The 16346-nt window shown below is 36.4% G+C and overlaps 1 protein-coding gene across 4 annotated transcripts in view; it reads left to right on the top strand.

Moving 5' to 3' along the window:
- The window catches only part of LOC114655440 (protein TANC1-like), a 569281-nt gene that overhangs the window by 513762 nt on the left and 39173 nt on the right, over positions 1 to 16346 (top strand). For all 4 annotated transcript variants that reach the window (XM_051930575.1, XM_028806429.2, XM_051930574.1 and 1 more), the window contains 2 exons: positions 4396 to 4581; positions 5188 to 5266. In XM_051930575.1, coding sequence (XP_051786535.1) covers positions 4396 to 4581; positions 5188 to 5266 — 265 coding nt within the window. The remainder of the gene's footprint in view (positions 1 to 4395; positions 4582 to 5187; positions 5267 to 16346) is intronic.

Here is a 16346-nt window from a genome sequence, read left to right as displayed (position 1 = left end):
ATATTGATCAGTCTTAAAGATTCAGACAGCATTTCTATAATATATAAAACCATTTTAATGTCCCTTCCTTTTAAAGATCCCAGAGTACAGTGGGAAAAGGATCTTACACAATATTTCAGAAAAGAACTGGAAGGCAGCCATGCACAGAATTCACTCTTAGCTCCATATGCGCAAAACATTCAATTATTCAACTTAAAATTTTTTATGCCGTACATCTGTCTTGTTTAAAATTGTCTAAAATGTTTCCAGGGCAAGAACCAACCTACAAACGTTGCAATCAAGCTCCATCCTCACTAGGCCACATGTTTTGGGTGTGTACCAAATTATCATCATTCTGGGCAAAAACATTTAAATGCCTATCAGACAGCCTTGTTGTCACAATCGCTTCTAATCCATTACTAGCTGTGTTTGGCGTACTCCCAGATGGGTTTAGAATGGAGAAGCAAGCTGTAATTGCGTTTACTTCACCATTAGCACGTAGACCAGGGGTGGGCAAAGTCGTTCCTGGAGGGCTGCAGTGACTGCAGGATTTTGTTCCAACCCAGTTGCTTAATAAGAAGCACTTGTTTCTCATGTAACACCTCTGCTTCATTTTAGTTGTCTGACTTGTTAAGAATTTGAACCCTTGTTGATTATTTTAGTCTTAAACACCTGTATTCTCGGTTTTTAATTGCTCCTTATTACCAATTAGATGCAAATGACAAAAAAAAAAAACAGTAGTTCTCCATTTAGCTTGTTTCCATTTACACCTGTGTGTATTTATCATGCACCGTTTGGTTTAATTAAATACTTGGAAGGAAAGTAATGAGAAAAAAGTGAAAGACTGAGAATGACCTGACATGGCAGAGTTAAAGCACTAACAAGCAATGAAATTAATTTATTGGCAAGGACTGTTTTCAAATTAAGCGACTGGGTTAGAAACAAAAATTTACAGACACAGCAGCCCTCCAGGACTGACTTTGCCTGCACCTGACATAGACTTATCTTGCTCAACTGGAAGAATCCTAGCCCACCTCTTTTAAGTCAGTGGGTAACTAATGTTTTATACTATTTGAAATTGAAAAAAAATCTAATTCTCACTTAGAGGATCTGTTCAAAACATTTTTAAAACCTGGCTTAATCTAATCAATAACATTTTAGAATAAGCATTAATATTGAGGAGAAGGAGTTCTTTCCCTCTTTACTACTGTCAAAGTTTTACTCTGGCTGTTGGCCTTCCTCTCATTCTTATGGGTGGAGGTTAAATTGAATTTAGTTTTGTTAAATTTGACTTGATTTTATGGAATGTTACATGCTTTTAATAAATTAAATAAAAGATAAAAAAAAATGCTTACTTTAATCTTGGTATTAACTATTCATGGATACATCTGTCTCAAATATTGAAATCCTGCACCTTCCTTGTTCATCACTTTCACAGCATTCCGTGAAAATCAGTTTATGTTTTATATGAAGTGCAGACAAAAACTTATTTGTTTGGCTGGCAAGTGGTTTACGTGCCACAGTTTATTGCCCTGAAGCCAAATGCTTATGGAGCGGCAAGTTCTTATATTTTAATGGGACCGTTTTTTCCATCTCATTCACAGAACTTGGTATATCCAAGCAGCATTCCTACTAGCAGTGATTTTAGATCATCACAGAGGTTCCAGTAGTAGTTATTATACTGTATGCTGTATGAATACTAATAATATGAAAGGAAATTATAAAACTAAATTACTACAATAAAACAGTATATGATAGGAAAACGTAAAGGTGTTTATAGTGATCTGTAGGTTAAAATCCATAAGATACTGTACACTCAAAAATGTTCAGGAAGCAAAATCTTCATTGTCCAGTGTAATGTGTTCTCCTCAGAAAAAATATCATCATTTGAATTTTACAAAATATTTCATTTCATTTACTCAAAGGAAGTCTCAAATGAAAAGAAAATGGGCCAAAGGAGTGATGAATGGAACGTATCAAAAATTATGCACAAATGACTGAAATAAATTTTGGTCCTTTTGCACTGCAGACTAATTAAAAAGAATCAAATATATCATAATATCAGGAAGGTAATTTTGGATAGAAAATTATTATTCATACATATGCTTTAATATTAAAATTAAAATCACTACAAAACATAAATGGTCTGCAGAGTAAATGAGTAGCATGACAAGAAAAACTACAGGAAAGAAAGCTCTGTAATATATTTCCAAAAAAGAGAGTTAGCCATAAGGCTCACAAATACATAATAGGAACATTTGAAAAAGGAGAATCAGAAGTGGCAAAAGGCAGCTGGTTGAAAATATCAATGCCTGGTTTTCAGAAATCACAAGAAACTAGGGAAATTCCCAAGGACTTTAGGCTTGTTAATATTGCATCTTATATAAAAAATAGATGACGCCCACCCTGGAAAAACTCAAGCCACAGGGTCATGATTTATTTCTGAATTAGCAGAAAGCAGTAGTGTTGAGCACTGGGAGAATCTTAATTTTAGAAAGATTTTTAGATGAATCACTAACAAATATGCTAAAGGCAGGTCAATACTGAACATTCTTCACTACAAATTAGTTCAGGCCTTAAAAATATAATATTGTATAGGGGAGACTCGGAAGCAAATGACACACCTACTTTTAAGGCTTCTCCTGAGTCTCTGACGTATAAGATATCACTGGTGAACAAGCATTTTGCTACTAGGATTCTTTCACCTATACTTTAACAAATTTCACTTGCTGACTCCAAATCTGAAAACCGTTTTTGTCCAGCACGTCCCGTTTTTTAGTTATGATGTTCCTAGTCTTGGACAACTAGGGTGACTGGACAGTAAAGGTGATGCATTTCAGCATTTAAAAAATAAGTTTGGTCTCAAGAAAGTGAGGCCAAAATTAAGGAAGATGTTTTTGTTGGCTCTGAAATCCGTGAACTGATGCTTGATAAGTTCAAAAAGAAACTGAAGCCAACTGAATCGGCACCCTCATTCGTGCAGGTGGTCCAGAATTTTCCTGACAAGCACAGAGCAGAGAATTATACTGAGCTTGTGGAGAATATGCTGAAAGTATATTAGCGTACGGGAGCCAGAATGTCACTGAAGACGCATTTTTTACATTCTCATCTCAACTTTTTTCCACCAAATCTAAGCGATGTCAGAGATGAGCATGGGGAAAGATATCATCAAGATATAAAGGTGATAGAAAACTGATATCGGGGAAAATTCACTCTGAGCATGATGGGTGACTACTGTTGGTTCTGGCAAAGAGAGACAGATGTGCTGTACAAGCGCAAAAGCGAGTGCCTCCAACATTTTTGGGCATGCTGACCTCACTTTTATATTGAGGTAAACTGACATAAATATGCTTTACCGTGTCCCTGGTATCGTCTATTGGTTTGTTTTCAGAATAAACACATCAAAACAGTTTTGGTGGGACATAGTCCAAACTCCAGATATCGTGTTATTATATTGATATTCAAAAGTGTCAAAACGTCAATGTGTATTTCAAAAACCTGACGTGCTAGCTTAATTTTGATTTCAAATATGAAATCAGTGTAAAAAACTTAATAAAGAGCTGCTATGAAGTTTCCAGAAGCAAACAAAGAATATTTTTTGTAGACCAGTGATAATTAAACATGTAGTTTTCAAATTGAACCTGATCTAATTAAAGATATTGTTAGGTCAGCTATTTGAATACCTTGGTTGTCAGTCAGGTCTGATTCAGACCATATTGGCCCAGTGTACATTTAAATGGCTTTGGTCCTAATCAGGGTGAAGTTGTTAGCACATGAGGTCTAGAGAAAAAGTAATAAAACTTAATACACCAGACTGTCAATATAGGGATCACCATCATACATACAGTATGGTTCTAATTGAGAAAGTTGCCAAACAGGATGTAAAAGTTTACGTAAGGTTACCAAAGAAACCTTAAACAACATCCAAGGACATCAGGCTAAGTTAACTCCACCATTAGAATAGGTGGAATAGTAGGGAAGAAAATGTACCTGCATACTTAGAGAACAACACCACTGGAAGAACTTCATGCCAGCAATCAAGCCTGACAGTGGTCATGCTGTTGTGTTACTACACTGAATAATATATTACTTCTGTATGGCATGTCATCCATCTGTGAGCATGAAATTGGAATTTACATAGGTCATACTGAAAGAAAAGGATCTAATCAAACAAGCAACTCAACATCTGAATGACTGGAGAAATAAAAATTAGAATTTTGGGAACACATCGTCAAAGTCCAAACCTAAACCTCACTGATATATTGTTTTAGAATCATAAGTAATATAGTATGTTCATCCTCAGATCCCAAAATGTCAGCACTTTCATTCATAGTGATAGTGCTGAGTGCCTGTTTCTTTCAGCTTTTCTTTCAACTTCCGTGGTTAATGTGTATTTCTAATTTTTTCATTGTGAAGGTTGATCATCTAGACAAAAGTGGGCAGTGTGCTTTAGTCCATGCTGCTTTAAGGGGCCATTCCGATATCATAGACTACCTCCTGGATACCAAGTGGATGACCGAGGGGCAGCAACAGAACACCCCTGTGACAAAGAAAGGACTTCAGCAAGCCTTAATTGCTGCCTCCAGCATGGGGCACACCCAGGTACAACACTTACTCTGTCTAATGCAACCACATTGACAGTATGTCAGCTCATATCATCTTTATTTTTACCTGATTTTCTTTCTGAATTACGTGTAATTATGAGTGGGCAATGATAGGGTAAATAAGCTATTATAATTAAAAATAAATACTTGTACACAGTAGTTTTCCACTTAATTAATGTAGAGAAAAGCCAAGCAAAATGACACCTTTTATTGGCTAACTAGAAAGATTACAATATGCAAGCTTTCGAGGCAACTCAGGCCCCTTCTTCAGGCAAGATGTAATACAAGATGGTATTACATCTTGCCTGAAGAAGGGGCCTGAGTTGCCTCGAAAGCTTGCATATTGTAATCTTTCTAGTTAGCCAATAAAAGGTGTCATTTTGCTTGGCTTTTCTCTACATTCATAATGGCTAACACGGTACAACACCCTAGTACCACTTAATTAATGTTAATTCATATGAAATGAAATGTGAATTGTTTGTTCTAGTAACCATTACTGACTGCTATAGTTATTGTTTTGCATACTTTTTTGAGTTACAGTATTATTTTGTTCAGTGTTTCCTTAACAGTAACAATTTGTTTTTTGTTTGTCTGCTTTCGGCAGGTTGTCAAGAAGCTCTTGGCTCTGAATAATGAACATGCTGTTGAAATCAATGCATGTGACACACTGTGGGGAGAAACAGGTGTGTTTTAGCACAACCATTTAACAGAGATAAGCTGTAAACTAAGCAGTCATAGAATCAGTCTGTCATTATTGATTTATTTTAGGTTTAGTGTTTCATCATTCCTTTAAATGCATAATGCAGTACAGCTCACATATTCATTTATATTCATACATTTTAACCAATAGCAGGTGAAATAGAACTGTTACATTGTAACAGGTTTCTGTATGTTAGAAGCAGCATACGAATGACACATAACAAGGGGGCAATCCTGGAATAATCTGTACTTCATATCTGAAATTCACACTGGTGCTTGGAGCGCCCCTCCTAAGTACCAATGTGGGTAAAAACTACTGAGAGAATGAATTCCATATTTTTGCAAATGTGATCTGTTACTGCTCCGTTTGCCCATGAAACGAGGAAGCAGTTATGAGTTTACTGGCAGAGAACCCAAAAGCTCCTCCAGACTGAGGGTCAGCAAGTGCTGTCTGATGTGGAAGGGTCCTAAAGCATATTATAGAAGGTAGGATGCCTGGGCAGTACCAAGATTGCCTTCCCCTTTAACTGGAAAGTGGAACTCGGGAGTGCAGGGATACCTTGGACCACTAGAGTGTGCTTTGGTGTTTGATAGAACTTGGAGTAAATGTCAATTTTTCTTAACTGGGAAATGATTCAGAATTGCAATGGAAGTAAGTCCTGATTTCAGATGAAAGGCTGCTTTCTACCCATTGTCCAGTGACTCTAGATTGAAGAAGTACATTTGAGGAAGGATTTCTGTTTCATACAAGTAGTGTAACCAGAGTATGAAGAGAGAAGTATTAGTTAGTCTGAAGGTTAGTGGTGATGAATATTCTCAGTTTTTGGTTGGTGAGCAAGTGGACATGTCACTCACTATATGTGATAGCTAGGGATAAGGTCCTTTATAGCCAGCCCTAGTTGCCTCCTAGTGTATTATTTTCTGTTCTGTTAATCTGATTCAGTGTATAGTGCTGTCTCTATGATTATCCTATTGTGTCTGCTTTGTTTTATTAAATCCCTGGTTTTGCTAAAAAATGTAGGACCAAAGCAACAAGCAAGCAGTGACAGTTGAACCTGTGTGTTTATTGTTACATGTCTTAGCCACTGAACTTCTTAGGCACTTGATTTAACAGCTCCCAAAGTCTATCCATATTTATATAATTTCTAAATAAATTGAAAAGAACAATAATAATTATTCAGCCTTATAAAGTATATATGCTTTACGTGCAACTAATTTCAAATTTAATAATATGTTATCAGCTAGTCAGAATGGTGGAGCTATAGTTAGCACTGTTGCCTCATGGATCCATAATCCCGGGTTTGACTCTTGTGCCCAGTCATTGTCTCTGTGGAGTTTACATATTCTCCCCATAGTTTTGCTCTCACATCCCCAAAGTTATTTGGCAACTCTGAACTGGACCCATGTGAGCGAGTGGGCCTGAATACAAGCACTTGCCCAGAGCTGTCTGCTGCCTTGTACCCAGTGCTGCTGGCTTCCCTTGATCCATAGTTGAATTGAGAGACTTTGAGAATTTCATGTTATGTTAGTTAACAGCTTGCAAACATTTAAGGAAAGTTTTATTTTTACATTTTGTCAGCATATAGATTTTATCTTCATTTCTAAAACTGATAAACAGATTTTAAAAAGAGCTTTCCTTTTTCATTGAAATTTCAGTAATGGCCCTATATAGGTTAATGAGCGGTAATCAGCCCATTAATGACTTTTGTCAAAATTAATGGGCATAAGCACCAACATGTAGGCCATAACATATGTAACAGATTTTTTTAGAACAATCGAATCAAATGTTACTGTTAATTTGTGACATAAAAAGTAGAATGTAATTTTTAAAAAAAGTCAATTTAAACTATGCACTTTAAAATAAAAGTAGTGTGTTTGCCGTGTAAGGCATGAGTGTGCCGGATACAGCAGAACTCCTTATGAGCAAGCTGAAACATACGACTTCAGAACAGCTTTAAGATGGCTAATTTTTTATAGGACTATAATGTTTTTTTCCTAAAATGCATACATTAAGTAAATATCTAAATATTTTACATAGATATAAAATACAGTAGCTGTTACAAGTTTGTAAAATGTCAGTTTTTATTTTAAAATTTGTGATTTATGTAATTGGCTTTATATATTTTCTTAATGTTTACTTGACTCAAGTACAATAATTCACTTTAATTTACTACATATGATAGTTTAAAACATAAAATGATCCCAGTGCCTTTTGCAAAATGAGCTGCATTGATAAGATAACCATGTACAGTAAATCCCTCCAAGCCATCGGTTCATTTGTGGTGTAGGTACAAGAATGTGAAGATTATTTATTCAAATACTTAACTGACTTGGTATATGGCAGCTCAGAAGGTGATCATGTAGTACAGATCAGGAATGCATCGAGTCAAGATCCCAAAAATTCACACTCACTAAGTTAGGGCATCTTGCAAAAGTTTACTTGCAGATATTTACAAGAGAATACTCTACCTCTGCTCTTACTAGGAAGCCTAAAGTGGGTATTTGGAATGATGAGGCAGCATTAGAATGTGTGTCTCCCTGACTGAAGATTTTGAGAAGTGCAGCAGATAACATTGTCAGCCATTCAAATGAGAATATAGATCAGAGTGAAAGAGCGAAACACAATGAAGGAATAATTCACATAGGTTTATTTCTCAAATCTCATTTCTTCTACTCAGTAACAAATAATCTGTTCCTATTAATCTTCTTCAACCTTGCTCACTGCTGTATCTGTAATCAGCCTCCGCATTTTCCTTAGAGGATATCATTCTCATTTTTGTACAAACAAGTTAAGCATGTAATAGTGTGTGTTGAAAAATAATTAAAACAAACTTCCATTTAGTGTAAAATAAATGTACACACCACTGGTTTGATGTAGATTTATCATTAATCCATATTTATTAGCTACTGTATAATCACAAAACACATCTTTTTACAATTATGTATGTAAATATTTGCATACTGAATTTATCATTAAATGAGACACACCTTCTGTGCATTCTTCATTTCCCTTTTCTCTTGGTCAGAAAAGAAGAAAATATTAATTTAGTTTAAAAATGGTACATTATTAATAACTCCATGGCCCTTGCAATTCAATACTGCCAGTAAGTAAAACTGCTCAAAGCATACACCTCAAATACATCAACGCTTAGTGTGCTGTTTCATCTGGTATTTTCAGACACACCTCACCTATCTGTATATTAGCTGTGTAGACTTTACAAGTTCTGTTTGTTCCTATAACCTGGCACCTGGTCCAGGGTATGTTGCTGTCTTGTGCTTGATGCCGCAGGGATATGCTGCAGCTCCCTGCCATCCTGAATCATTTTAAGCAGGCTTCAGAATGCTATTTTACTAATTACAAGGAATTTACCTAATTAAAAAAAATCAGTAATTTAATTCCGATCAAAATGCGAAGGGTAGAAAGTAAGCACATCACAATAACAATAGTAGCCATCATCCATCACATAAAAATCAACCTGTTTATAATACACTAGTATTTAAGCAGTAGTGCTCTTAAATAAGAAAGGTTTTAAAATTCATGTCTGCTCAAATAACTATTAGGCTTTTATAACTAAAAAGTAAATAAAAATGACTTGAAAGTCAGCTTTGTTAATTGTTGCTGTGCTTGATATTCCTTGTTGCTGTGTGCTACCTTGGAAACATACATGCAAACTGTGGTTTCAACTCTTGGACGTTCTTTAATCCCTGATTCCACGAGGCTGGCACAATCCTGGAGCCACATCTGTTCTTCGTAAATTTATTTCCTTGTATTTCACTGCTTAATCACCTCCCCAGTGTTTCCAAGATTCTGTTACTTTCATCAAATCCTTGTTGTCCAGCATCAGACTGTTACAATTTTTAAACATCTGTAGGGCAATATATAAAACATGGTGGTGAGATGTTTATGTGTCTGAGGTAGGTGAGAAATACTCACAAAGTCTGCAGCTGGAGGATGCAGTCATGGAGTTTGAATAAGCATGCAAACCTCTCAGACAGTTCTTTTCAGGTGAATGTTGTCATGGGTGATGATTGTTGCAAAACATTTTTGTCAATATGTGCTTCACTGTAAAGAGGTATTCTCAGTCACAAACCTGCAAGAAAACAAACAGTAAGACAGAGATTGGCTAAGCAATAAGAAAGCAGTTGTGGTAAATTTTAGAGGATAGAGTACTTATTTGTGTGTAATACAGTGCATATAGACAAGTACCTGTTCTCCATATTTATCTTGTCATATCTGTAATAGAGAGCTTTAGTTGTTTGTTCTTCCAGATTTTAATGACCTGACAAAGCGACATCAGTAACAATGTTTTCAGTGTTCATTTCTTTCCAGCAGGTACCATTAATCTTATATGTGACACTCTTGATACATTTCAGGGTCACAGAAGCCAGAGGCTGGCATTGTCAGGTACAACATATTAACCAACCCTAGATAGGCCGCACTGATGCACACACCCACCCTAGGACAATTTGTAATCACCAGTCATCTTCATGTCTTTGAGGATGTGGGACGAAAACCCACAAAGTCACAGGGAGAACAGGCAGATTCCACATGGACAGCAATCAGATGTGGGATTTGAATCCATGAGCCAGCATCTATAACTGCTGTGCTGTAACACTTTGCTGCCCCAGTCTTAAATGTGTTTTTCTGTCTTTATATACTGTACTGTTATTCTAAGTGAAATAAGAAACAGCATTTTCAACCAAAGGTTTCCATGATTCAGTCTTACTCTCCCACAACAGATAGTGGCTTGCATTTTGAATGCTTTCATTTTCATACCAGTTTCTTAGTCACTGGTGCTCACATTTTGAATATAAATCTCATTTATACAAATATGAAATCTGTTCTGTCAACCTGCAACATGACCTTAATAAGTACAAATTCCACTTACATGGACACAAAATATCTCAACATGTCACAAATCCGGATTCACAAAGGCAGCTACCACTTCATTCCATCATGTCATGTGTGTATTCTGAGCGGGTGTCTATGTAATATATTCCATTAAGCATTGCTGCATTTTTGTGCTGATCTTACTAGGAAAGCTCTTTTTTTGTACTTAAAGCAATAACAGTTTATTTTTCTTTGATGAACAGAAGACCATTTGTTCACTTGTCAGACTACTTGTGATGATCAGCAGTTTTCAGATTTGTTGAAATGTTGCTTATATGTTTCACGGTATTATCCTTTTTTGTGTTGCCTTTAACACCTACAGTAAATGACTTGAACATGATAATGTATGGTTACAAACACCCTAGAAAGCTTAAAATCAAACTGTCTCTCACTGTCAGTGGAGTGATAAGTAAGATCAGAGACCATTTTGTTTAAAAGAGCAGCAGGGAAGCACTTCAAGACCACAAATATATATTTTTATAATTCCTTAAGGGCATTTTCACTTAAAATTTGGTTTTGTACAACTTAATTGAATTCCCACAGCATTTTAAGTGTTTCAAAAAAATGGTTTCCAGGAACTGAATAAAGTTAACGTCCTGGCCTGTAAATCCTACAAATTTAACAAACTTGGCAATGGGAGGCAAACTAAACTTCCCATTCAGGCTCTAAAATTATGTTTTATATACATTGTATGACTAATGATAACGCCATTATGACAGAAAGTAAAAGAAAAAGATCCAGCAGCTTTAGTAGTGTAATAAAAAGGAGAGGGGGACATAAAGCATGTTGAACAGAAAACCCTGCACAATATACAAATGTAGGTGAGTAGATTCTCAGCACTAAGACTTCAAGGTGAAAAAAAAGCTATTTCTGGCATTAAGAAGCTTCTGTTTGTTGGAGAGGCCTGTCACTGTCCAAAGTTGGTTCAAAAGTTAATGCTGATTTCTGGTGTCCATCTTTATTTTATAGTTTTAGGACCAGACAAGGCAAGACTTCCAGGGATGGAGTGGAAGAAATGTTAGTGTTCCTCTATTACAGAGGCAAATAGGGAAACCCCTCGACTTCTGCCTGTTTAGAACCTGTGAAACACTCACTGAGTTTGTTTATGTGACAGTATGGTTACTGTTTTTGAGGCACATAATATACACTTTAATTATCTGAAATGTATATGCTGAGTTTGTCACATTATAAAAAAGTATATCGGAAAACAGAATCCTTAGAGACAACAATGAAATACTTTCGATTAAATAGCAAATAGCATACTCAAGGACACCAGGAAGTACATAAAGGTTGCTAGGAATATGGAAGAAAATATTGAGTCATGTAGTTGTAATCGTAACCTTGACAACCTTTAAAAAGTATATTGATGAGCTAGTAGGACAACTTAGCTATTAGCTGACCAGTTGAGTTAGATGGACTGAATGGCCTGCTCCCATTTCATCTTTTGGTATGATTACTTCTGTTTTTTTAAATAATTTTGTACAGTACAAGAATTGATGGGGCTGATGGAAAATTCTATTTAAGATATAAACTCATACACATTTTGTTTAAAGACATCAACCTTAATAGTATTTGTAAGAGGATACTCAAAGTCCCACAGTTAGACAGCGCAGGTGGTGGTGACCAGAGTTTCCAGTGTGGCTGAATTTCTGTTTTTACTGAATAGATTTATGCTGCCCCTAGATAGCTTCAATTGATGCCGCTTGTCTGTGTTTGTCAGCAAAACAACAACAGCTTCTGAACTGGGAAGATCTGATAAAATGTTCACTTGATATGATAACGAGCATGGAGATGATACAGCAGACACTGTGGGTCTCCAAAGAGATTTTGTTCTCTTCACACACCATCTGGATAGAGCACCTTTTATATTTATATTTAATCCTCTAGTATGATTCAAGCATATCAAGAATAATAACATTTTTATGAAGAAATGTGTGTGTTTGTATGACTATGTATTGTTGTCAAACTAATTAACCTTCTGGCAGCAGTGTTACTTTATTTTTCAAATGGTAATACCTGCATCTTGCAATAAACTTAAAGTGCTGAAGTTTAATGTAGTGGATGATATTTAAAAGGAAATTGAGAAACTAAAAAATTCCTGCAAAAATATTGTGGTATGAAAAGGAACATAAAATTACTATTAGAAATGGCAAAACCCACCTAAAACTTCTTCAAGGATAGAATAGTCAACATTAAATGGACATGTAATTCTGTAAAAAAGATTTAATAACATTAATAATCTATCTTTCCATGGTTTAATTCATCTGATGCTTATAGATAGCCAGAGTGTGACAGTTCCTGCAAAAACAAGTACAATTCAATTCAGTTTAAATTCAATACGTATTTTTATGGCTGCCTTTCCTGAGTATGAACACGGAACACTAACATGTTTGCAACTAATGTATGATCCAATAAACTATTAAACCATTCAACATTTATAGGTAGACATGGAAATAAGATTTTTTTTTGTACTGTGTATGCATGGCAGTAAATCTGAACTTGAACTAGAGAGTTTTGATGGATTGGTGCTTCCCTTTGCTCTTAGTTGGTGATAATTGACACTGCTTGTAGTTTCAAATTGACTTCTTATAATAATAGATTTCCCAACATCCTTTGATAAGCAGGCCGGTTATGATTCTGACTTGTGTTCTTTGTGAGCTGGCAGAATGATAAGTGCTCATTTCTGATGGTCAGCACCTGATGCTTTATGGTGATTCTGTATCCATGTACATTTTGAGTTTCCTTGTATTTAATGACCACTGTCCATCCTTATTTGAGAGGATTGTATCCAGACAGTGGTTCCTCAATGTATTTTCATGCACAATTTATATCAAGCAAATATTTTGCTTGCTTTAAGAGTTGCATTTGTTTTACAGTACAGTAATCCCTCACTTATCACGGGAGATAGGTTCCAAGGCCGACCGCGATAACTGAATTTCCGCAAAGTAGGGACACTATATTTATTTAATTATTTAACGTGTATTTGGACGTTTTTAATCCCTCCCTGTATTGTTTACAACCCACCCTTTACTCTGTTAATAACAGTGACAAGTGCTGAGCAATATGAAATAGGTAGATAAGTTTACACTTACTGTATAGCGAAGTACACGTAGCAGCTTGTAGGCGGTCATGACGTCGTCGACCTTGTTGCAAAGATTCCTAAAGCAGATTCCATCCAGACTACTGCCTTATCACGTCCACTTGCAACTCGTTTTGCGCCCTGAAGCAGGAGCACGTTAATGCTGAATGAGTGAGATGAGACTTCCTGGTTAATGCAGCACTCCGTCGCTGAGCCAATCAGCAGCACACAGGAACTTAACCACGTGCTCTGATTGGGTAGCTTCTCAGCCATCCGCCAATAGCATCTCTTGTATGAAATCAACTGGGCAAACCAACTGAGGAAGCAAGTACCAGAAGTAAAACGACCCATTGTCCGCAGAAACCTGCGAAGCAGCGAAAAATCCGTGTTATATATTTAGATATGCTTACATATAAAATCCGTGAAGTCGTGAATCCGCGAAAAGTGAACCGCGAAGTAGCGAGGGATTACTGTAGTCACCTAAGGTTTTATCATAGTTTCCTTTCTCTCCTTCTTGGAGTCTTTGTTTTTTTTTTAAACAAGTTTCTCTCTGTTTGATTGAAGGAAGAAAGCAAGAGCATATCTCCTTTTCCCATTCCCTTTAAAATTATCCTAAAACATTTCACAGTTTGTTGCTTGATAGGTGGCTGCTGTGAGGATTCCAGCTACAAAGCGTCTAAGAGAAATGCATTACCATCCACATCATAAATACTCTGCAGCAGTTTGATGGTGGAAGATGCATTTCTGTTTTAGTCTCTTCCGAAATCCATTTTGCAAAGGCCTCCAAGAGTGATGTCTCCTGAACTCTGTGCCAAAGATGTGATTAAGTTTATGTAAAGCTCAGGGAGAATGGTCAAGAGAAATCTGAAAGGTTAAGTCAAGCATTATAAATGGAGCAGACACAATATGAAAGGAAATGGTGTTCAGATGGTGGAAGCATTTCAAAGACGGAAAGAAATGTTCCTCTGATGAACAGGTGAAAAAGTTACTACTGCTGTCATAAAAAGGATGTCAGTTATGTTACAAGGTTTTGAGATGTTTTGGAGCACTGCAGAGACTGTTGAGAGTGTGAGGAAAGGTACTTTGTAAAAGAAAAGATCTCAAATTCCGAGTAATCTTCAGATTTGGTATAGCGGGTATAGTTTAAAAATATTGTCTTTTGTTTTTTCACTCGCACTGTGTTTGCTCTTTTCGGAATTGCTTTTCACTGTAATATGTTTTGCTCTGTACTGCTTGTCCAACTATTGAGTTGAAAATTATTATCACTTCTGCCTCATGGATTCAGCATCCTAGGGTCAGACTCTGCATGAAATCTGCAGGCTTTCCTTGTGTCTACATGAGCCTTTCCTATCGCGTCCCCTAAGATGTTTAGGTTTGGTTGGCAACCCTAAATAGGCCCTAGTGTGAGTGAAGGTAGGTGAATGTGCCCTGCTTTGGGCTGGTGCTAAGTCTATTGTGTCCAGTTCTGCCATACCGCTTCCCTGACTGAAGTGGAGTAAGCAAGATTCGGAATGTATCTGTGTAGGTCATCATTCACATCTAACGCTAGCCATTTTTAAAAGTTTATTTAGATAAAGATTACAATTAAAGCACATTAGTGAGTAAACTCTCCTCTCTGTCAGAGTATCTCCTTTAAAATGCAGACTCAGTTTGAATCTCTGAACTCTGCTAGCAACAGCAAAACAGAAAGCCTGGAGTTCAGGTTAAAGAGGCACTTTGCCTCTCATTTAGAGATCAGGCCTAGTAAAAACTTTGTTGCTTGCCACCGCAGCTCTCCAAAACCACCTTTACCTACTTCAGATAAATCACATTTATGAAGGTTTAAGTAAAACTCATCCAAGACGCTGCCAACACAGTTTCTGTTTTATTTTATTTATCCTTGTCTCAGCTTTCATTGCATTGCTACTCAGAAAAAAGTCATTTAGACAGCAGTAGCAAATGTCAGCAAGTGTGAGTTTAGGAAATTAGCATTCAAGTTGAGCTTCAGACCATTTCAGACTTGATGGCCTGTCTTATAAATACGATTTAAAATTCACTGTGGAGAGAAAAAATAACTTCTGCATGTAAAATGACTGTGCAGCATTGATATATTTAATGTAAATGGAATTACTATATCACTTTGGCACTTTGCTTTAATTTAATGCAGAGAACTGGTGCAACTTTGAGAGTTTTATAACACAGATCTTATTCAGATGAGGGTGCATTAGGCTACAAAATAATTTAATTCTAGCCATGTTTTCCCTGGATAGCCGGTGTTTTTCTTTGTCTGTGATGTATTTGATAAAGGGATATGAACGTCTGTGCTGCTATCAGTGGTGGCTGAAGATAAATATGGGTTGTGTAGGACAGTCTTTGTTATTTTACTACAGAAAATCATTGAAAATTTAATTTTTATTCCAATAATTATCCTAAAATGTCCTGTTTATTCTAACAGTTACCCAGGGCTACTTACGGCTATGACGCTAGAGTGAAGGGTGCACACATATCATACTGTCATGGAGCATGCCAGTCAGAACCTCTTACTTGTCATCCTATTTTAACTTGCATCCATCCCTCAATAATGACTTTTATGTCCTTTAATAGAACACTTAATGGCTGAAGTATAAATAAGACAGGACACATTAAGTTTTATCTTAAAAGAAGATTCTGTGTTACCACTGCAGAGCTGATGGTTCTGCCCCCAATTCAGACCTCTGCTGGCACACATCTTTTTGCTCTTTTTCTGATGAATAGCTTTGCTTATTTTACTTTGGCTTCTCAAATTTCTGTTGCACATGAATTATATGTTATTTGCTTTCAGCTCCGACCCCAGACATCAGGTTCATTTTGCTGGCCTATTAGATTCCCATTTAGCTTGTCAAACAGCAGGTCTTTCAAATCCCTTTTATTTAGCAAAAGTGCAATTTTCTGAAGACGTCTAAATTTAATTGTCCATCATGGGCATCACTGCATCTTCTTCTTACAAGTCTTTTTCATTGTTTGTTTTCATTCTGATGGTAGAATAAAGGTTTAATGCAGGCTTTGATGGATGCAGTATATTGATTTGCTTGTGCATGATAGAAGACCAATATACATCCCTTAACCTGTCTAGCAT

This window comes from Erpetoichthys calabaricus, chromosome 8, assembly GCF_900747795.2.
Source record: "Erpetoichthys calabaricus chromosome 8, fErpCal1.3, whole genome shotgun sequence".
Lineage (NCBI taxonomy): Eukaryota > Metazoa > Chordata > Cladistia > Polypteriformes > Polypteridae > Erpetoichthys > Erpetoichthys calabaricus.
The sequence above is the reverse complement of the archived record's forward strand: the minus strand, read 5'-3'. Positions and strand labels throughout refer to the sequence as shown.